Here is a 22,559-nt window from a genome sequence, read left to right on the forward strand (position 1 = left end):
TCACCAGCCTTGTCATCAAGCCGTGTGACGTCAGTGAGCGAATCAGGACCCACCACGCATTGCACATGCTCACCCTCCTGCCTCTGGGAAATAGAGGCGGGATCCTCGGTCTCACAATGTGGAGAGATAACGGGAATCTCACTGCTTCCCTGAGCAGTAAACCTCTGCACATTGCGCAGCCTCGCAGACCTTCGGGGCCGCTGAGCAGGAGAGTCTGCGGCAGGCCAGGAATGGGAGACCGCTTCACTCCTTGTAACAGGAGAACCACTAGGTGTCACCCTTCTGCTGCCTCTCTGAGAAGGTATCTCCTGCACACTGCGCAGTCTGGAAGACCTTCGGCGCTGCTGAGGAGGAGTGCTCGTGGCAGGCAAGGAATGGGAGACTGCCTCAGTCCTTGCCTCAGGAGAGCCACGAGATGTAACATTACCCCCCCGTCTAGGCCCCCCCCTGTCCGTGCTCGAAGGCCGCTATCAAACCCGGGACGCGGATATGATCCTCCAACTCCCAGGATCTATGCTCCGGACCACGGCCGGCCCACTCCACGAGGTAGTACCTCTTGCCCTGTATGACTTTTGTCTCCACAAGTTTTGCCACCTCAGGGTCGTCGGACGGGGAGTCGGTTTGAGCCGGCAGGGACCCCGAGAATTTATTAAGTCGTACGGGTTTCAGGAGGGACACGTGAAAGGTGTTGGCTATAGCCCAGCGTGGAGGGAGCTGGAGTCGATATGCCACTGGGTTTACCTGCTGTAGTACTTTAAACGGACCCAGATACCTAGGGGCGAATTTGGCTGCCTGTACCCGTAGGTTAACATTCTTAGAGGACAGCCATACTAGGTCACCAGGGGCGAAGGATGGTGCAGGGCGGCGGCGAACATCAGCCGTTGTCACCATCCGGTCTTTAGCCCTTTTAAGAGCCTCTTGGGTGTCATCCCAGATCTCCCGGGCCTTGGTCGCCCAATCCTCCACTCTAGTATCGGGTGACGTAATGGGCATCGGAACCGGGATTCTGGGATGTTGTCCGTTATTGAGTAGGAACGGAGTCTGGCCAGAGGATTCATGGACCGAATTGTTAATGGCAAATTCGGCCCAAGGAAGGAGGTTAGCCCAGTTGTCGTGGTGCGCGGATATAAAATGGCGGAGGTAAGTTACCAAGGTCTGATTAGTCCTCTCCACTAGTCCATTGGTCTCGGGATGGTATGCGGAGGAGATGTTCAGCTCTATCTGCAGGAGCTTACAGAGCTCTCTCCAGAAGCGAGACGCGAACTGGGGACCCCGGTCGCTCACCACCTTGTCAGGCATGCCATGCAACCTAAATACATGCCGAATGAACAAGGTGGCGAGAGCACGTGACGTCGGGAGTCGTGGGAGAGGCACCAAGTGGACCATTTTAGAGAAGTGGTCCGTGATGACCCATACGACCCTGTGCCCTGCTGACTTGGGCAGATCTCCCAGGAAGTCCATCCCCACCACTTCCCAGGGACGATCCGGCACTGGCAGTGGGTGAAGAAGACCTGCCGGTCTCTGCCGGGACGGCTTATTCCGAGCACACGACATACAGGCTCCCACATATTCCTGTATGTCCTGGGGTAGTCTCGGCCACCAATAATGCCTGGTCACCAGGTCTCTGGTCCTTTTGACCCCGAAGTGACCCCCGACCTTGGAGGCATGGGCCCACGATAGCACCTCGTTCCGTAGTTCAGGGGGAACGAGGGTTTTGCCAGGTGGCACCTGGTCCAAAGAAGTGGGAGTGACCATCCTCAAGCTGTCCGGGGGTAGTATAAGACGAGGCTCCTCCTCGTCCTCCTCCAACACAACCATACAACGTGACAAGGCATCGGCCCGTACGTTCTTCTCACCGGCCAGGTGGCAGATAATAAAGCGGAACTGGGAGAAGAATAAAGACCAACGGGCCTGCCTTGGGTTCAGGCGTTGTGCTGTCTGGAGGTATGTGAGGTTTTTGTGGTCAGAAAAAACCTCAAATGGATGCTTCGCACCCTCCAGGAGATGCCGCCATTCCTGGAATGCTAGTTTCATCGCCAGTAACTCCCTATCCCCTATGGAGTAGTTCCATTCGGCCGGAGAAAAGGTCTTGGAGAAAAAGAAACACGGATGTTTCCTTCCTCGTTCGTTTTTCTGGTACAGGACTGCACCTGCACCGACCGAAGAGGCGTCTACCTCCAGTAGGAAGGGTTTGGAGATGTCTGGACGATGAAGGATGGGAGCTCTGGAGAAGTGAGTTTTGAGAGTGTGAAATGCCTCTACCGTTTCCCGTGTCCATGCTTTGGGATTAGCGCCCTTGCGGGTAAGGGCAATGATGGGTGCTGCCACCGTCGAGAAGTTGGGAATGAACTGGCGATAATAATTGATAAACCCCAAGAATCGCTGGATCGCCTTCAGCGAGCGGGGCTCAGGCCAGTTCATCACTGTCTCCAACTTCCCCGGATCCATTGCTAACCCCTGACTGGACACTATGTACCCCAGGAACGGCAAGGATTCCTGTTCAAAAACGCACTTTTCCAGCTTAGCATATAACGAATGGGTGCGGAGCCTCTTAAGTACTCGGATGACATCCCTCCGATGGGTGGTAAGATCGGGGGAGAAGATAAGAATGTCATCCAGGTATGCAACCACGGAAAGATACAAATCCCGGAAAATGTCATTCACAAAGTCTTGAAATACGGCGGGGGCATTGCAGAGTCCGAAGGGCATTACTAGATACTCGTAGTGACCGTCCCTGGTGTTAAAGGCGGTCTTCCACTCATCGCCCTTTCGGACTCGCACTAGATTATACGCCCCGCGTAGATCCAGCTTTGTGAAGACCTTTGCCCCGCGGAATCGATCAAATAGCTCAGTAATGAGGGGCAAAGGGTATTTGTTCTTGATTGTGATTGCATTTAATCCCCTGTAATCGATACAGGGGCGCAGATCCCCTTCCTTCTTCTGCACAAAAAAGAACCCTGCACCAGCCGGAGAAATAGACTTGCGAATGAACCCCTTCGCCAGGCTGTCCTGAATATATTTGGACATAGCCTCCGTCTCTGGAGCAGAGAGTGGATACACTCTGCCCCTAGGGGGCTCGGAGCCTGGCTTCAGGTCTATTCGGCAATCATATGGCCGGTGGGGAGGAAGAGTATCTGCGGCCCTTTTGGAAAAGACATCCCTGTAGGCCTCATAAGGTGTCGGTAAACCCGGCCCCTCAGTATTCCCTGAGGACCCAACCGACCTAATGGTAGCGGGTGGTTCGGTAGTCACGAGGTGCTCTCTACAGGATCCTGCCCAGGATGAGATCTCCCCTGTTGCCCAGTTGAGTATAGGAGCATGCTGTCTCAACCAGGGAAGGCCCAGTAGGATCTCATCCGTCCCCCCTGGAAGCACCAGGAAGGACACCTGCTCATGGTGTCCCGGTGGTACATCCATCCTGAGAGGGATGGTGATCTGGGTGATAGGATCGAGTAGTATGGACCCGTTGACTACCCGGACCCTGAGTGGCTTGGGCAACAGAACCAGGGGAACTGAGTATCGGGTTGCCAGGGAGGTCGAGATGAAATTGCCTTCAGCGCCTGAGTCCAAGCAAGCCAGGGCAGAGAAGAGAGTAGTGCCGAACTGCAACTGGGCGCTGATAGTCAACCTAGAGGGAGAAGTAGCGTCTAGAGTCCCCCCTCTGATAGAAACTAGACGCTGTCTTTTCCCGACGGTTTGGGACATAGGGTAGCTATGTGTCCCCTCTGCCCACAGGAAAAGCAGATGACACAAGACCGAGAACCTGGGGCAGAGGAGACCACCTTGGACACCTCCATTGACTCCACGGAGTCGCCTACAGGACTGGCTGGGGGACCTGTCTGATGGAAGACGGGAGTCAGACGCTTTTTAGGCCGAGAAGACGTGGGTGCTGAAGAGACCTCGAGCCTTCGCTCCGCCTGGCAGATGTCTATGCGAGAGGCAACCTGAATCAAGGACTCTAAAGTGGCAGGCACCTCACGTGTGGCCAGTGCATCTTTGACAAACCCTGCCAGGCCCTCCCAAAACACAGGGACAAGGACCTTATCCGGCCAGTCCAGCTCTGCGGCCAGTGTCCTAAAGTGTACAGCAAAGTCCCCGACTGAAGCAGACCCTTGCCGAAGTCGTAGGAGGCGCAGCGCGGAATCGTGGGTGACTTGAGGCCCGAGGAACACCATTCTCATGGCCCCAAGATAAGCTGCTAAGTTATTCACCACACGATCTCCGCGCTCCCACAACGTATTGGACCACTTCAGCGCTCTCCCTGTGAGCAGGGACTGGACGAAGGCTACCTTCGCCTTCTCGGTAGCGTAAAGAGTCGCGGACAGCTCTAAGTAGGTGGTAACCTGGTTTATAAAACCACGGCACTCAGAGCTGTTGCCGCTAAAGCGCTCTGGAAGCGCAAGGCGAGGAGACCTTCCGCCCAATAGCACAGCCTGGGTAGCCGCCTGGGTGGCGACTGTCGTCAGAGTAGTCTTATCGGAGGAAGACTGCTCCACTGCTGCCAATCGTGACTCCAACTGCTGCACATAACGCAGCAACTGCTGCTGCTCTTCAGCCATAGCCAGACCTTTGGCGCGACCGTAATGTTACGAGGGGGACCCGGGGAAGCGTGCCAACATGGGAAATAGACTGCTTCCGCCGGTCAAGGTCCACTGTGCGGTGTAAGGGACCGCCGCTATGGTGGGTGAAGAGTGAGCGGGTTGCTGCTAGCGATCGTCTGGAATGTCACAGACGATCTATGTACACCGATCTGCCCTAACCCGTGAGGGTTGTATGGCACAGATCTCACGGCTCGGTGTACCTGTTGCACGGGGAAGCACAGAGGTGCCCACGCACGTATGCCAGTGGAAGTCACGAGAATATGGCACGAGGGTAGCACAGAGGTGCCCACGCACGTGTGCTTTCAATAACCAGGTGAGTCCAATGGAGACTTGAGGAGCTCACCTGGGACAGGAACACGGCCTGTTGACGGGGGTACTGCCGGAGCAGCAAGGCAGGAACACGGCCTGCAAACGAGGTACTGCCGGAGCAGCAAGGGCCAAGCCCACAAGAGACAGTAATGCCTGAGCAGTGGCGTGGCAGCACGCTGCCAGACATCCAAACATAGAAGGACGGTCGCGCGCCGCCATGATGGCAGGGGGAGCTTTTAAGGAGGTGCAGCTCCACCCGAGGGCGGGCGCGAGGCGGAGATGACGGACTTGACCCAATCAGGGTCCACGACGTCCCAGCCTGGCCAGTCAGGATTCACCACGTCACCAGCCTTGTCATCAAGCCGTGTGACGTCAGTGAGCGAATCAGGACCCACCACGCATTGCACATGCTCACCATCCTGCCTCTGGGAAATAGAGGCGGGATCCTCGGTCTCACAATGTGGAGAGATAACGGGAATCTCACTGCTTCCCTGAGCAGTAAACCTCTGCACATTGCGCAGCCTCGCAGACCTTCGGGGCCGCTGAGCAGGAGAGTCTGCGGCAGGCCAGGAATGGGAGACCGCTTCACTCCTTGTAACAGGAGAACCACTAGGTGTCACCCTTCTGCTGCCTCTCTGAGAAGGTATCTCCTGCACACTGCGCAGTCTGGCAGACCTTCGGCGCTGCTGAGCAGGAGTGCTCGTGGCAGGCAAGGAATGGGAGACTGCCTCAGTCCTTGCCTCAGGAGAGCCACGAGATGTAACACCTTACTATGTAAACAGTGTTCAGAAAATACCATGTTTTATGTAGTATGGATCCTTTTACATTCTTTAGGCCTAATTCTCATCTGCTTGTTCTATCACAAATTACTTTGTTTTACATGGAGGATAACATCATAAAAATGTTAAAATCTGTTTTTGTGTATTCTTTGGCAATATATTTTTTCCTATATTACAGAAAAAAATAAATAAATATCAACTGCCTACTGAAACTTTTTAAGTCTCACTTCCTTTTGTTTCAGGAAACAAAATATGTACATAGCCACCATAGTTAAGGCCCCGTCACACACAGATAAATCTTTGGTAGATCTGTGGTTGCAGTGAAATCATGGACATATTGTTCCATTTGTACACAGCCACAAACCTGGCACTGATTGTCCACAATTTCACTGCAACCACAGATCTGCCGCAGATTTATCTCTGTGTGTGACAGGGCCTTTAGGGCTGGTTCACACTAAGCGACAGCGACAACGAGGTCGCTGTTACGTCACCATTTTCTGTGACGTAACAGCGACCTTGTAAGTCGCTGTTATGATCGCTGCTTAGCTGTCAAACACAGCAGAAGCAGCGATCATAACGTCGCTGTGCTACATGTGCAGAGAGTAGGGAGCCGCGCTTAGCGCTGGCTCCTTGCTCTCCTAGGTACAGTACACATCGGGTTAATTAACCCGATGTGTGCTGCAGCTACATGTCACAGTGCAGAGAGCAGGGAGCCGCGCGCACTGCTTAGCGCTGGCTCCTTGCTCTCCTTGCTACAGTATACATCGGGTTAATTACCCGATGCGTACTGCAGCCACATGTGCACAGAGCAGGAGCCGGCGCTGGCAGCAAGAGCGGAGGCTGGTAACGAAGGTAAATATCGGGTAACCAGGGAAAGGTCTTCCCTTGGTTACCCGATGTTTACGCTGGTTACAGCTTACCGCAGCTGCCAGTGCCGGCTCCTGCTCGCTTCATTTCGTCGCTCTCTCGCTGTCACACACAGCGATGTGTGTGTCACAGCGGGAGAGTGACGACCAAAAAATGAAGCTGGACATTCAGCAACGACCGGCGACCTCACAGCAGGGGCCAGGTCGTTGCTGGATGTCACATACAGCGACAGCGACGGGACGTCGCTGCAACGTCACAGAAAATGGTGACGTAGCAGTGACGTCGTTGTCGTTGTCACTGTGTGTGACACCAGCTTTAGGGTACCTTCACACTTAGCGATGCAGCAGCGATCCGACCAGCGATCTGACCTGGTCAGGATCGCTGCTGCATCGCTACATGGTCGCTGGTGAGCTGTCAAACAGGCAGATCTCACCAGCGACCAGTGAACAGCCCCCAGCCAGCAGCGACGTTTAAGCGACGCTGCGCTTGCACGGAGCCGGCGTCTGGAAGCTGCGGAGACTGGTAACTAAGGTAAACATCGGGTATGGTTACCTGATGTTTACATTAGTTACCAGCGCACACCGCTTAGCTGTGTGTGCAGGTCGCAGGGAGCCGCGCACACTGAGCGCTGGCTCCTTGCTCTCCTAGCTACAGTACACATCGGGTTAATTAACCCAATGTGTAATGCAGTTACATGTGCAGAGAGCAGGGAGCCGTGCACACTGCTTAGCGCTGGCTCCTTGCTCTCCTAGCTGCTGTACACATCGGGTTAAGTAACCCGATGTGTACAGCAGCTACATGTGCAGAGAGCCGGAGCCGGCAGCACAGGCAGCGTGAGAGCTGCAGAGGCTGGTAACTAAGGTAAATATCGGGTAACCACCTTGGTTACCCGATGTTTATCTTGGTTACAAGCTTACCGCAGCTGCCAGATGCCGGCTCCTGCTCCCCTGCTCGCTTCATTTGTCGCTCTCTCGCTGTCACACACAACGATCTGTGTGTCACAGCGGGAGAGCGCCTTTGAAGAAAACGAACCAGGGCTGTGTGTAACGAGCAGCGATCTCGCAGCAGGGGCCAGATCGCTGCTCAGTGTCACACACAGCGAGATCGCTAATGAGGTCACTGCTGCGTCACAAAAAACGTGACTCAGCAGCGATCTCGGCAGTGAGCTCGCTGTGTGTGAAGCACCCCTAAGACTCCAACCTTATCTTTTGTACAAAAACATCTAATGAGCCTGTACAAAGGTCAATGTGAAAGGAGAGGTAACCAGCAGATGTGAAATCAGCTATTGTGACTGGTAGATCCAGTGTTATCAGCTGTATACATAGGTGTTACTGGTCATTGTTATCCTGCCATTGATGATAAGGAGCCTGCTGAACACTCTTCCTGAAACAGCAGGAAGTACGAGTCTAAAAAAGGTCCGATAGCCAGCATAAAAATTAAATATTTTTTTATGAATGTTTTTGATGTTTTATTTTTTAAATAAAGATTATGATTTAGAAAAAAAAAATCCTAAATTCTTTTTAAAGGTACACGTACCACAAAAAACTTAAAAGCCAGGAAAGTGAGAGATCCTACAAAAATTAGTATTGATTTCCCAGACTCGCGCCTCTCCTCAATCCTCAGTGCTGCACTCCCACAGGGGTCAGCTGGGCTTAGCATGGAGAGAACATCATGAGAGTGCTGGAACTAATTGATCTATATTTGTCCTACAATCTACTAAGCAGTTTCAACCCAATGAGAGGAGAACTATAGCATACTTAAATAAATTAATGATGGGAGGTCCAGAAAAATGTCTCCCCTATAATTAGTGTATTATTCTACATATCTCCGTTCTGCAAAAACCTACGGGAGCATTTATTTACAGTAATAATACAGTAAAATTTGTAACTTTTTAATATTTGTAACTCTTCTTCATATTTCCTTGCAATGCTAAAGTTTAGTATTTCTGTATAAAATATAACTGTGTAAAAGGCAAATGATGAGTAGTTTTGCAAAAAAAAAAGTTTTAATTCATAAATATATATCTTTTAAGAACTATGACTCAGTTAAAATGCTAACAGATGCCAGAAGGAGGAGTACAACTAGACCTTAACAGGTGTTAGGCAACATGCCAACCATTTAGCAACTATATTCTTAATGTCTTAGGGGTGCTTCACACACAGCGAGCTCGCTGCCGAGATCGCTGCTGAGTCACGCTTTTTGTGACGCAGCAGTGACCTCATTAGCGATCTCGCTGTGTGTGACACTGAGCAGCGATCTGGCCCCTGCTGCGAGATCGCTGCTCGTTACACACAGCCCTGGTTCGTTTTCTTCAAAGGCGCTCTCCCACTGTGACACACAGATCGCTCTGTGTGACAGCGAGAGAGCGACAAATGAAGCGAGCAGGGAGCAGGAGCCGGCGTCTGGCAGCTGCGGTAAGCTGTAACCAAGATAAACATCGGGTAACCAAGGTGGTTACCCGATATTTACCTTAGTTACCAGCCTCCGCCGCTCTCACGCTGCCTGTGCTGCCGGCTCCGGCTCTCTGCACATGTAGCTGCTGTACACATCGGGTTAATTAACCCGATGTGTACTGTAGCTAGGAGAGCAAGGAGCCAGCGCTCAGTGTGCGCGGCTCCCTGCTCCCTGCACACACAGCTAAGCGGTGTGCGCTGGTAACTAATGTAAACATCGGGTAACCATACCCGATGTTTACCTTAGTTACCAGTGTCCGCAGCTTCCAGACGCCGTCTCCGTGCAAGCGCAGCGTCGCTTGCACGTCGCTGCTGGCTGGGGGCTGGTCACTGGTCGCTGGTGAGATCTGCCTGTTTGACAGCTCACCAGCGACCATGTAGCGATGCAGCAGCGATCCTGACCAGGTCAGACCGCTGGTCGGATCGCTGCTGCATCGCTAAAGTGTGAAGGTACCCTTACTCTTTTCAGAAAATAGTGTAACTTAAATGAATCTGATAAGAAGTAATAAAACTTTTTATTCGAAGTGTAGCCATTGAAAGCAAACCGAATCCACATGAAACACTGAATAATAGTGTTTTTGTAGTCTGAAAGGTAACCTGAATGACAAAGTCATCCAAAATGGTCAAATGGGAGTGAATGATCTTACTTTTCAGTGACCTCAGTCTTATTGAGCATTTTTGAATAATTTTTAATAACCTAATTTAATCCACTGCATTAGATCAAGAGATAACATCCACATACAGGTTAAGTGGGTTTTACACGCTGCGCCATCGCTAGCCGATGCTAGCGACGTCAAGCGTGATAGCACCCGCCCCCATCGTACGGCCAATATGTGGTGATCGCTTCCGTAGCGAACATTACCGCTACGGCAGCGTCACACGCACATACCTGCCTAGCGACGTCGCTGTGACCGGCGAACCGCCTACTTTCTAAGGGGGCGGTTCGTTCAGCGTCACAGCGACGTCACTAAGCGGCCGCCCAATCAAAGCGGAGGGGCGGAAATGAGCGGGACGAACATCCCGCCCACCTCCTTCCTTCCTCATTGCTGGCGGGACGCAGGTAAGGAGATATTCCTCGTTCCTGCGGTGTCACACATAGCGATGTGTGCTGCCACAGGAACGACGAACTACATCGTTACTGAAGCAGCAACGATAATTGGGAATAGGGAGGCATGTCACCGATTAGCGATTTTGAACGTTTTTGCAGCAATTCAAAATCTCTAATAGGTGTCACACACAATGACATAACTACCGCGACCGGATGTGCGTCACAAATTCCGTGACCCCTACAAGATAGCTTTAGTGTTTTGTGATGTCGTAGCGTGTAAAGCCACCCTTAGTCTAAAGGCGCATTGATGCTGCAAGAAAATCGTGAAAGAGGGTTGTTAAATACATTTGTTTCATGATTGTCTTGCTGTGTAACCAGGCTGCCAATCACCCGATGCATGAGCAAAATGCTCATTCACTGAGTGAAATGATCTTTTAAACTGATGATCTGTAAATAGAACTTGCACTTCTGAGAGCAATAGCAGCTTATGGTCATTGAGCGATTCAATATAGATCGCTCAGTAGGCATCCTTCATTTTGGTCTGCCTGCATAAACAAACATTCAAAGAACCGCCAATTAGTAAACGTTTACAGATTGGCGGTTGTATCATGCCACTGGTCTGTCTGTGTAAACAGACTCCTTCCTTGAGAAAGCGCTGGTGGCGAAACATGCGTTGGATTGCGTGCGGGGGTCTCCAATATGGGTAAGCTCCACTTCTTTGAGCCACTTTAACCTGGTGATGCAGGGTTAACCTCTGACACTGAGGTTTTGCATGATCACTATAATTGTATACTATACTCTCCCATCTATATGTTGTTGATGGGGTGGAAACTCTTTATACAGATAAGGGTGCGTTACGCGTTGCGACATCGCTAACGATATATCGTCGGGGTCATGTTATTAGTGACGCACATCCAGCGCCGTAAACAACATTGCAGCGTGTGACACCAATGAGCGACAATCAACGAGCACAAAAAGATGAAAAATCGTTGCTCATTGACACGTCGTTCATTTCCTTAGTATCGTTGCTTCTGCAGGTACAATGTTGTTCGTCGTTCCAGTGGCAGCACACATCACTATGTGTGACACCGCAGGAACGACGAACATCTGCTTACCTGCGTCCACCGGCAATGAGGAAGGAAGGAGGTGGGCGGCATGTTCCAGGCGCTCATCTCCGCCCCTCCTCTGCTATTGGATGGCTGCTGTGTGACGTCGCTGTGACGCCACACAAACCACCCCCTTAGAAAGGAGGCGGATTGCCGGCCAGAGCGACGTCGCAGGGAAGGTAAGTCCGTGTGACGTGTGTTAGCGATGTTGTGCGCCACGGGCAGCGATTCGCCCGTGACGCACAACCGACGGGGGCAGGTACGCTCGCTAGCGATAACGGTACCGATATTGCAGCGTGTAAAGCACCCTTTAGGCTAATTATTATTTCCCCATTGTGTCCGGTAATTTATATACAATTATCTAGTGTTTATTCTGCTCCCGCTCTCAGGAGTTTTTTACTTTTTACTCCTCCTTGACCTCTAATTTATGTAATTGTTTTGTCTTTTATGTCATTTTTATGTCTCAATAAACATTTTTTATATTCTTATTAATATGTTTGGATTATTTATCTGGTTTTTGCTCTAGCCCATATTTTGTTTTTTGAGTATTCTTCTGAGTGGTTCATACCAGAAAAAATGGAGGGGTTCTTCTCATTTTGAGGAGACCCTTGACATTATTGAACTATTTATGTGCCTAATGAATCTTGTATTGTTATGATCACACAAGTGTTTTTTGAGACATTCAATACTGAAAAGTTGTTCAACCAGAAATAACTTTGGGAAATGCTTTTGTGAACGAAATTGTTAAAGTTTTTATTTTCTTGAAGTATTTTCTGAAGAAATTTTAAAGCATTTTGGAAGAGTTATTTCCTAAAGCATTTTTTTGCAGCCTTTTTATTTGATAGTGCTTCGTTTGGAGTGGATTCCATAAAAAGCACCTTTTAGGCCATCTGCACACGCTGCGGAATTACCCGCAGAATTGCCGCGGATTTCGCTGCAGAAATGCTGCAAAAAACGTTGATAACATTTCTGCAGTCCTTCAGCAACATCTATGGGGATAAAAAAAATGCTGTGCGCACACTGCGTTTTTTTTGTCCATGCGGATTTACCCATGGAATTCGGGCTGCGGAAATAATGTGCAGGTCACATCTTTTCTGCAGGTCCCTGCGGTTTTGCCATTAATTGGTAAAAACCCGCAGGGACAAACCTGCGGAAAAACCACAGAAAAACTGCATCAATTCCGAATCAATTCCACATCAATCCCGCAGTAAAACCGCATGCGGAATTTGCGTGCGGATTTCTGATGCAGGTGTGGGAATCTTTCAGAGGGTCCAGAATTTTTTTTAAGAAAATTCCATTTTCTAGTGCGCACATGGCCTTAGGAAGTGTCATGTCCTTTTTTTGCCCAATAAGCAAGTTTCCAATCTTCTTCTAGAAAAATATTCTCGAAAACGCCTTCTATAAACAGCAAATTAGATTTCCCACTGATGGAAGTGGTTTTTGAGGAGTATTTTGGGCTGCATTTGCTTAAAAATGCTAATAAAAAAACCCAGTTTGAATTTACCCATACCCCATTTTTCTTGATAGATACAGCCCTAAAAATGGCAAAATATGAGATGTGACAAAGCAGTTGCTATATAGATCTTTATGTTGGTCTACAAATTACAAGTTTTACGCAAAGACACATAGGATGGACAGATGTCTCTGACAGTTACCTTGTGTAAGTCTTTAGTGTAGGACATTATTAAGAAGTCTTTAATTAAAAAAGAACACTTGCCTTTCTTTGTCTTCTTTCAGCAGCAGTGAGTTGAGCCGTCATCCTCTCCTGCATCTTCCTGCAGTGTGCCATGACAGCTTCTAAGATCGTAAGAGGGTTGCTACAAATTGGTTTCTTCTCCTTATCAAAAGCACCTGCTTCACAGTCTCTTTGGAGTGCAAGGAAAGGATCACCAAGATTAAATCTTCCATATCTTTCTTGCACAAAAACTTCCTTTCTTCGTGCCTTAAAAATAGAATACATAGTATTAACTTAAACCCTGTCTATCATGTAAAATGTGTACAACCAGTATTTCAGCCGTTGATGTACAGAAAACTCACTAAAGATTTAAAAAAAAACATCAATTTCCATGCCTTTTATCAGTGTTCACCAAGCACTCATTCATATAAACAATTCTATAATTTCCACATTTCACTGTATTATTAGGATCCTCAGATAGGACATACTTGTCATTCCCCATGAGAGTTGGCCCCTCATCTCCATGTTTACTATACATGATACATGTCTAATAAAAATGTCCATTTCCCCTGTTTTGACTGTGTTTTGTCCTGCATTGCTGGTTTCTGTTGACATTCCCGCCATCATCATAGGTGAATTTAACATCACCACTCACAACAGCCGATCAGGAGCGTCTAAACTCCTGTCACTGGCTTCTTCATTTGGTCTCACTCAATGGTACCTCTACAGCAACCCACACAAATAGACATACAGTAGATATTTTCTTCACCCGCCTCTGCTCCCTATCTAACTTCACTAGCTCACTATTCCTCCTTTATGACCCTCATTTAATTATTTTATCATCCCTGTCGTCTTCACTTGCCAGCTATGTTCAGCTGCTAGCAATCCCCTGGAGAAACCTCGCACACCTAGACATTCACAGACTCACCGACTCTATTCTACCTCTCTTCTCCTTATACTCGACTCAAAGACACGGACAGTACCACAGTTTTCTAGAATGTTACACTCACATCAGCTATTAACTCAGTTGGCCCTCCCATGCATGGCACAGTGTGACAAATCAATAGACAACCCTGGTACACCAACCTCACTAAAAAGCTTTGACGAGTGTCCAGGGTTGCAGAGCGGCACTGGAGGAAAACAAACACACTCAGAGGAAGTCTTCACCACATTCAAACAAGCAACTTTCACATTCAATTCCGCCCTCACCTCTGCTAAACAGGAATACTTCACAATCTTCTTATCTTTTTTATCCAACAACCTCAAGCATTAATTCAACACTTAACTCCCTCCTCTGCTCACCACTGCCCCTCTGGCCTTCCTCATCTCTGCAGAAGACTATGTTGTATACTTCAACAACAAGATCAATCAAATCAGGAAAGTCTTTGCTGCTCAACCACCAGAACCCCTATGTATGCCAGACCACTGTTCTTCCCCACTAACCTTTCTCCTCATCATCACTGAAGGAGAGCTTACTCATCTCAACTCCAAATCGCACCTGACCACTTATGCACTTGACCCCATCCCACCTCCTCTTCCTCAACCTCACCATCATGTTTATCCCAGCACTAACCCATCTCTTTAACTCATCATTCTCTGGTACCTTCCCTTCTGCTTTCAAACATGCCACAATCAGCCCACATCGCTGCTCCTGTTGACCTCCAAACCCCCCAAAAAACACATTTACACTGTACTTACCTCCACCTCTCATCTAACCTACTCTTTAACAACCTTCAATCCGGTTTCCTCCCCCACCATTCCATCAAAATTACCCTAACCAAAATTAATAACGACTTACCACCAAAGTAAACAGACATTTCTCCATACTCGTCCTTCTTGACCTGTCCACTATCTTCGACACAGTTGACCATTCCATCTTACTACAGATATTTTCTTCCCTTGGTATCACAGACTTTGCCCTATCCTGGATCTCGCATACCCCTCTAAACGCACATTTACCATCTTCTTAGGACTCCCATTCTTCTCCATCTATACCTTTGGCCTGGGATAACTGATAAAGTTCCAAGGCTGTCAGTATTATCTGTACGCTGATGAAACTCGGATCTAACTCTCCAGCCCAGACGTTACCTCTCTGCTGTCCAGAGTCCCGTAATGTCTATCAACCATTTCCTCCTTATTTTCCTCTCACTTTCTAAAGCTCAACGTAGACAAAACACTCATCATCTTTCCTCCATCTCACCTTTCTTCCCAACCTGATCTATCTATCACAATAAATGACATCATGCTTTCCCCTATACCTGACGTCTACTGCCTCGAAGTAACCCTTGACTCTGCCTTGTACTTCAAATCACACATCCAAGCTCTCACTACATCCTGCTGCCTCCAACTCAAAAATATTTCCAGAATCTGAACTTTCCTCAACCCTAAACCTATTCAAATACTAGGGCAAGGCCTCATAATGTCCTGCCTCAACTACTGCAATTTCCACCTCTGTGGTCTTCCTGCTAACATTCTCTCACCTCTCCAGTCCATCCTTAACTTTGCTGCCAGATTAATCCACCTCTCTTCCCTACTCCACTTCTCCACTCTGCAAATCCTTTCATTTGCTCACAATTCACCAATGCATACAATTTAAGCTACTAACACTGACCTATAAAGCCGTCCATAATCTGTCTCTCCCATACATCTATGAACTAATCTCCTGATATCTCCCTCACCCCTAATGTGATGGATGGAACTACTCCTCTTTGGTATGGCTGTGATGTTAGGTGATGTTGCTACTCACAACTGCTTTTCCAGGTTTGCATCGGGCTGGAGCGCCGTTGACTCTTTGCATTAAAATTTGTGAAGAACTCGCAGCAGTAAGTTGTTCCAAACAGAGATGTATATTACATGGCATGTCTGACACCGGGACTGTTATATACAGTGGATCACATATGATACACTGGGACCGATGTATATAAAACACATAAAAGAGACACTGGGACTGGTACATATACAGCACAAAGGAGACACTGGAGCTGGAGCATGTACATTACATAGGAGACTCCAAGACTGCTGTATATATCAGAAACAATAGGCTTTAAATTGTAAAATAAAAAAAATAAAAACACAAAATTGCAAGATTTTTTTTTTTGTTCCTTCGTTTTTTTTAACCTAAAATGTAACTTGTAAAAAAAAAACATTGCCAAAAATGTTTAGAAAGTAGATAATTCATATTAGGCGATATCACAGCTGACCCTTATTTCTCCTCTGTTCTTTCACCTTCCCCTTTACACTCACTAATATGATGCTGCTTCACAACAGAAGACCAGGTCTATTACTGCTAATGTACGTGTACTTTAATTTTTTAATACAGATTTCTTTATTAGAAAAAAAATGGCTAAAATTAAAAAAATAAATGATAATAACATAACACAAAAAAATCGGACTTAAACAAAAGTGAATTTTCTAAAGCAATGTTTCAGGTCTAAAATTGTGATAGCATGCAAATTATAAATCTAACTCCAAAACTTTTATTAGATCAGAATTTTATTAATGTACGGCCATTTGGGGATAGTCTTTTTCACAGCAGGAGCAAAGAAATGCTATTTGTTTTTAAACTATTAGTAGAAATAGCTTTGTTATGTGTATGATTCTAGTCAAACCTTCACTGTAAAACCCAAAATAATTCCATTAAGATAGTTTTCACAGTGAAGGTCAGCTTAAATTCTCTCTCTGGAAGGGAATTATAATACATATGCATTTAGAAGAGCTGAAGTGAGCACACCATCTGTCAACACAGACTTGTTATGCCATTATTAAGTTTAATCATTTGCCAGCCAATTCTGATAATTAGATTTTAAAATGAAAATATTGCTTCTTTAGGATGTACACTCTTATAGGCTGGAGCCGCTCTCCTTGTCTCATATTCCGTTTGGTTTTATTACTTGATAGTTATCTTGTCTCTTACGGCTGTGAAGTGCTATAGAATATGCTAGCGCTATTTAAAGGGAATCTATCAGCAGATTTTTGGTACCTCATTTGAGAGCAGCAAGATATAGGGGAAGAGACCCTGAATACATCAATGTATCACTTAGTTCACTGGGTGCAGTGGTTCTGACAGATTGTAGATTTAGCCATGTAGCAGAGCGGAGAAAGCTGCACTCGGCCACATAAGACTATCTATAGGCAGTGAGAAGCTGCTAATCACCAAGGGGGAAGGGGGGGGACGTGCTGGACCAGTGCCCACCTGCCTGCTGCTAACATCAATCATGAACTACTGGAGTTAAACAAACATAGCAGGTAAATAACACATTTTGTGATAAGAGATACATGGCTGAATTCTCTGTATTAACTCCTACAGCATGCTGTCTTCAGATTACACAACAAAAACCTGCTGACAGATTCCCTTTAATTAATTATTATTATTATTATATGCTAATTTAATATTTCTAAAATATAAGTAATTTCCACAATTATGTGAACAGGACTCAGCTTTGTTATATGTTTCAATTGCCCCTGAGGGAGACAGAACACTTTGACTAGAAAATAAACACAAGAAAGGAAACTTAAAGGGGAGCGATCACCAGACAAAAAATACTGTATAAGGCTATGTTTACACCGGGCGTTTTTGAAACTTTTTTTCTTTATCTACGGGTTTGCCTTGCTTTTATGCAAATCCATGCTAATAAAACTCTTTTTTTTTGGTTTTTTTTTTACAGTCTCAGCAAAGTGTATGAGATTTCTGAAATCTCATACACACACAAACACACACACACACATACACACACACACAAAAACGTTAGGATTTTTTCCTGATGGTTTTGTGAACCACCTCTGGTTTTGCTGCGTCATGAAAAGAATGAACATGTCAATTCTTTTCAGCGCTTTTGCTATGGTTTTTCACCCTAGTGACACGTGGACTCACAGATGACCTGGAACGGCGGATCTAACAATGTTAATAAAAAACCCGATTAGGCCCGGAGTTGATCCAGGGTATCGGGCAGGACTTAAATGGTGAATGGTGGTGGGGATAGAGGGATTGGAGCAGGTGCGCTATATTTACCGAATCACCAGCGCGGCTGTATGCTCCAGCGGCTCCTCTACTTCCCTGCTCATTACATATTCACTGCTTTCATCTGTGATTGGTTGCAGTCAGACGCGCCCCAGCATCTGACTGCAACCAATCATAGACCCAGTCTGCGGGTATATACGGAGAATGAGTGAGCCGTGCATTCAGTGGTGACCTAACTCAGGCTATTTACGGTCACAGGTATTACTAGCTGTAACCGGAAATCACCTGAGTGAAGTGACCTGTGATCGTGCGGCTCATTCATTCTCTGAAGCTCACAGCGTCCAGTCTTGTTCTATGGCCGCTCGCTGTGATCTTCAGATGTAGCAAAGCTGAATCGTCGTGGGACCTCATGTGGATTATGTTGAACCTGCAGGGGTGTGATTATGGAGTTAATAAAATGGTGAAAGAGGATGGTTTTTGTATTTTATTTCAAATAAAGGATTTTGTCGGTGTTTGTGTTTATTTCTTTTCACTTATTACAGATTGGTGATGTGAGTGTTTCATAGACGCATGCCATTACCAATCTAAAGCTAAAGGGGGCTTTACACGCAACGACATCACTAACGAGATGACGTTTGGGTCACGGAATTCGTGACGCACATCTGGCCTCGTGAGCGACGTCATTGCGTATGAAACATACGAACGACCGCTAACGATCAAAATTACTCACCTAATCGTTGATCGTTGACACGACGTTCTAATCCCAAATATCGTTGCTGGTGCAGGATGCGGGTTGTTAGTCGTTCCTGAGGCAGCAAACATCGCTACGTGTGACACCCCAGGAACGAGGAACAACACCGTACCTGCGTCCTCCAGCAACGTGGTGGGAGTGTCTTTCCTTCGGCTACTCTCCGCCCCTCCGCTTCTATTGGACGGCAGCCGAGTGACGTTGCACGGACCGCCCCCTTAGAAAGGAGGCCGTTCGCCGGCCACAGCGACGCCGCTAGGCAGGTAAGTATAGTGTGACGGGTCCTAGCGATGTTGTGCGCCACGGGCAGCGATTTGCCTGTAACGCACAACCGACGGAGGCGAGTGCTTTCACCAGCGACATCGCTAGCAATGTCACTGCGTGTAAAGTGGCCTTTAGTCGCTGCCATTAACCCCTGATATTACCCCGATTGCCACCGCACCTGTGTAATTGGAGAAGAGCTGGGATTGTCGCATCTAATGGATTCGACAATCCTGATATTTTTCGGCTGGGTCTTTCCAGCCTGATAACACCAGCACCCAGCTGTGGGCTTTATCTTGGCTGGGTATTAAATTTGAGGGGACTGCACGCTGGTTTTTTTTTTTTTATGTTGTTTTTTTTTTAATCATTTATTTAAATAATTAAAGAAAACAGCATGGGGTCCCTCTTATTTTGATACACAGTCACGATAAACACACAGCTGGGGGCTTTATCTGTGCTGGGTATCATAATTTGGGGGTACCTTACATAATTTTTATTTATTTTTTACTGTACAATAGACCCGCAGAATCCAGTGGGGGGGGAAGCAGTGAATATGCATGAGGTTAATGAGCGGCAGTAGGAGGGGCCGTTGGAGCACGTACAGTTGAGCATAGAATGTATAGGCTGATTCTAGGTTAGTGGGCGTGACCGGCTTGGTTAGTGAGCTTGGAGATGTTTTCTCCTTTCCACGACAATCATGCTTCGCCCCCTGCCTCACATGTGATAGGGGCCTGTTGAATGACGTCATACCTGGTAGGAGCCCATACACTCTAGCATGTACCGGAGACTGGTAAGTATAGCGCGCTTGCTTTACTTTTTTTTTTTTATTTCTACCTTTTCTTTTTTTTTTACTACCCAAGTGCCGGATCAGGTCAATCTCTGCCCGGCCTAACACTCTGGTATTCTTGAACCCTTGCTGGTCTTGACATCACTGTAAAAACCGCTGTAAAAACGTCACAAAAAAAATGCCACAAAAAACACACCAAAACTGCAGCTGACTCCCAGGTTTTGGTCAGGAAAGAAACACTGCAAAAACGTCCTGTGTGAACATAGCCTAAATCAGGTTTTTTTAATGTTAAAGATATTTTTAGTTTTGTGCAATAGGTCATTTTCTGAAGATATATATATCTATATATCTATATCTATCTATATATCTATCTATATATATCTACATCGATATAGATATATATATATATAGATATATATATATATCTATATATATATTAATATATATATATATACACACACATACACAGAGAGAGAGAGAGAGAGCGCGCTATATATATATATATATATATATATATATATATATATATATATATATATCTATATAGGACACTATCAGCAGAAAATGCAAGATGGTGAATGGTATTTTTCACCAAGATTCAGTGATGTGAAACCCGGAATATAAGCTTGGGCGTCATTATGGTGCTGATAGGGTTAATCGGCCAAGACAAGGGCCATTTTTTTTGTGAACCGTCAATTAGATGGGTGGGATGCCTGTTCACATATCGCCATCCTAGGGTGTAGTCCATTCACATAAAATGAAGGCCTCTGGAATCACAAGTTGTTCTGTGTATGGAGGTAGCAGACGTACAGAGCTAGCTCTTGTGCAAAGAGTGAATCCTAAATCTGTGCGAATGGACACTGCAGTGATATGGACTGTAGTGCAGCTTATTTTGTTTTGTGTGTGCCGACCAAAGGCTGTTTGACTTTGTTATTTTTTCACTTGGTTTATGAAGCCAAAACAAATTAGCACAAATTTAAATGGAAACAGTTCCTGGGTGTACCTCGAAAAGTGGCTGAGAAGAGAGGAGGTGAGCTGTGACCATAGCCTATCACTACAGGTTACTCTAATCCTGCTTGAAATGATAAGGAGATTACTGAAAAGTCTGTACAGAACTGGAAGCACGTTCGGTCATCAGGGTAACCAATGCTGTGTAGATGGAACGCGCGATGCGTTCCTCTGACTGAAACACGGAAGTGGCACTTGTTCCGGTCTCACTGCGGATCCCGCGCCATCATTGTGAGACGTGGACATATGAAACTAACACACCTGATTACAATTATATTAGTACACTTTAAAAATACCAACAGTAGCAATTCATTCTGCACACGTCCCCTGAAGAAGGTGGAAACGCGCGTTGGGACTTTAGGACTTGGATATGCACATACCTCTTACTGGGCAGGCTTCATCTACTAAGAACATTCTGACTACTAATTTATCCTAGGTATGATAATGCACAAAGACTTTCCTCAAATATGCCCTTTTATTAATAACCATATTGGTAGCAATACTATATGGTTTTTGTTGATAGTAATTGATTCTGATACACAAATACCAACAACCTTATTATATAATCATAAAATATTAATACCAACAATATTTAGCCTAAAAAGGCAACTTGTAAATAGCATTATATTTTCAGGTTGTTATTATATTTTGATGGCCTCCAAAGGTGGTTATATTTATCATACATGCTTTACATGGATGCTGCCTAGTGTATAGGTAATTGACTATATAGCAATAAAATTCATACTTTATAAATTATATTTACTGTACTTACAAGTAACGGCATTTAAAGAGATATGAGGTTTTTAGATTGATATAATTGCCAATTTTTTGCCAATGCACTTTATTATTTTTTTATCTTATCGTTACTGGTTGTGGATATAATTGTGTCTTATCTGCGGATCCCTTGTTTGAAAATCATACTGTCAATACAGTTTTTTTTTTTTTTAATCAGATCATTTTTATTAAACAAAGTAATTGATACAAAGCAAACAACAATACTGCATGACGTGTATACACTTATAACATAGAAATGTAAGTGTCGTAATATTCTGCAAAGGTACAAACCTTCCCTCCATACAAATGTACATGACCATTTTAATTTTCCAAAAAAGAAACAGTTAAACAGCCTAACTGCATAGATTAACACATATAAGTTAGCCAAACCATTAACTCCAAAACAGCTCTCTTCATTGCAAATATAATAGCAGATGATCTAACATGCCATCCTGAACCAACGCACCAGAGGGAAGACCCGGGACATCCATCCATGAATGCCAAATTTTGTAAAATTTACTCAGTGCTTTCCTTTTTAAATAAACTCCTCTTTCCAGTCTAAGGACATTATTAATCTTATTTTTAAGCTCCGATATAGTAGAGGTGAGGGGTCCAGCCAGTGGTACGCCAACAATTTCCTTACTTGATAAAGAATACGTACAATACTCAAAGCCACTGGAGAATCCGGATCCGTCCCCCCCCCCCACAGATTTACCAAACAGATACGGGGTGAGGGCTGTATTTGGATGTGATACACCTGTTTTATAAATTGCAGGGTTTGCTTTCAGAAGTCCCCGATACGCCCACATTCCCACATGACATGCATTAAATTGGCATTGTCTTGTCCACACCTGACACACTGTGCATTTGGTCTCAGCCCTATCTTACACATGAAGCTAGGTGTTCTGTATACTCTATGAATAAGGAACAGCTGAGAGAGACTCTGACACTCCGAAACTGCTATTTTGGGTATCTGCTCCAATATGGAAGACCATTGGTCCTCAGTTAAAGGGCCTATGTCTCGCTCCCATTTACTTTTGACCGTTAGTGGCTACCTATCCAAATGAGCAGGCAGTAGGCTCTTGTATATTTCAGATATTAAGCCTCTAGAGGACTCAGATATAGCCAAAGTATGCAACATAGGCCACGTGCGCACTAGAAAGTGACTTTTTCTCAAGGAAAATCC

The 22,559-nt window shown here is 46.2% G+C and overlaps 1 protein-coding gene across 1 annotated transcript in view; it reads right to left on the reverse strand.

The window, feature by feature from the left end:
- CTTNBP2 (cortactin binding protein 2) overlaps window positions 1–22,559 on the reverse strand; it is a 245,981-nt gene that overhangs the window by 146,990 nt on the left and 76,432 nt on the right. The window contains exon 3 of the mRNA XM_075345037.1: window positions 12,881–13,105. Coding sequence (XP_075201152.1) covers window positions 12,881–13,105 — 225 coding nt within the window. The remainder of the gene's footprint in view (window positions 1–12,880; window positions 13,106–22,559) is intronic.

Source organism: Anomaloglossus baeobatrachus, chromosome 4 (assembly GCF_048569485.1).
Source record: "Anomaloglossus baeobatrachus isolate aAnoBae1 chromosome 4, aAnoBae1.hap1, whole genome shotgun sequence".
Classification (NCBI taxonomy): Eukaryota; Metazoa; Chordata; class Amphibia; order Anura; family Aromobatidae; genus Anomaloglossus; species Anomaloglossus baeobatrachus.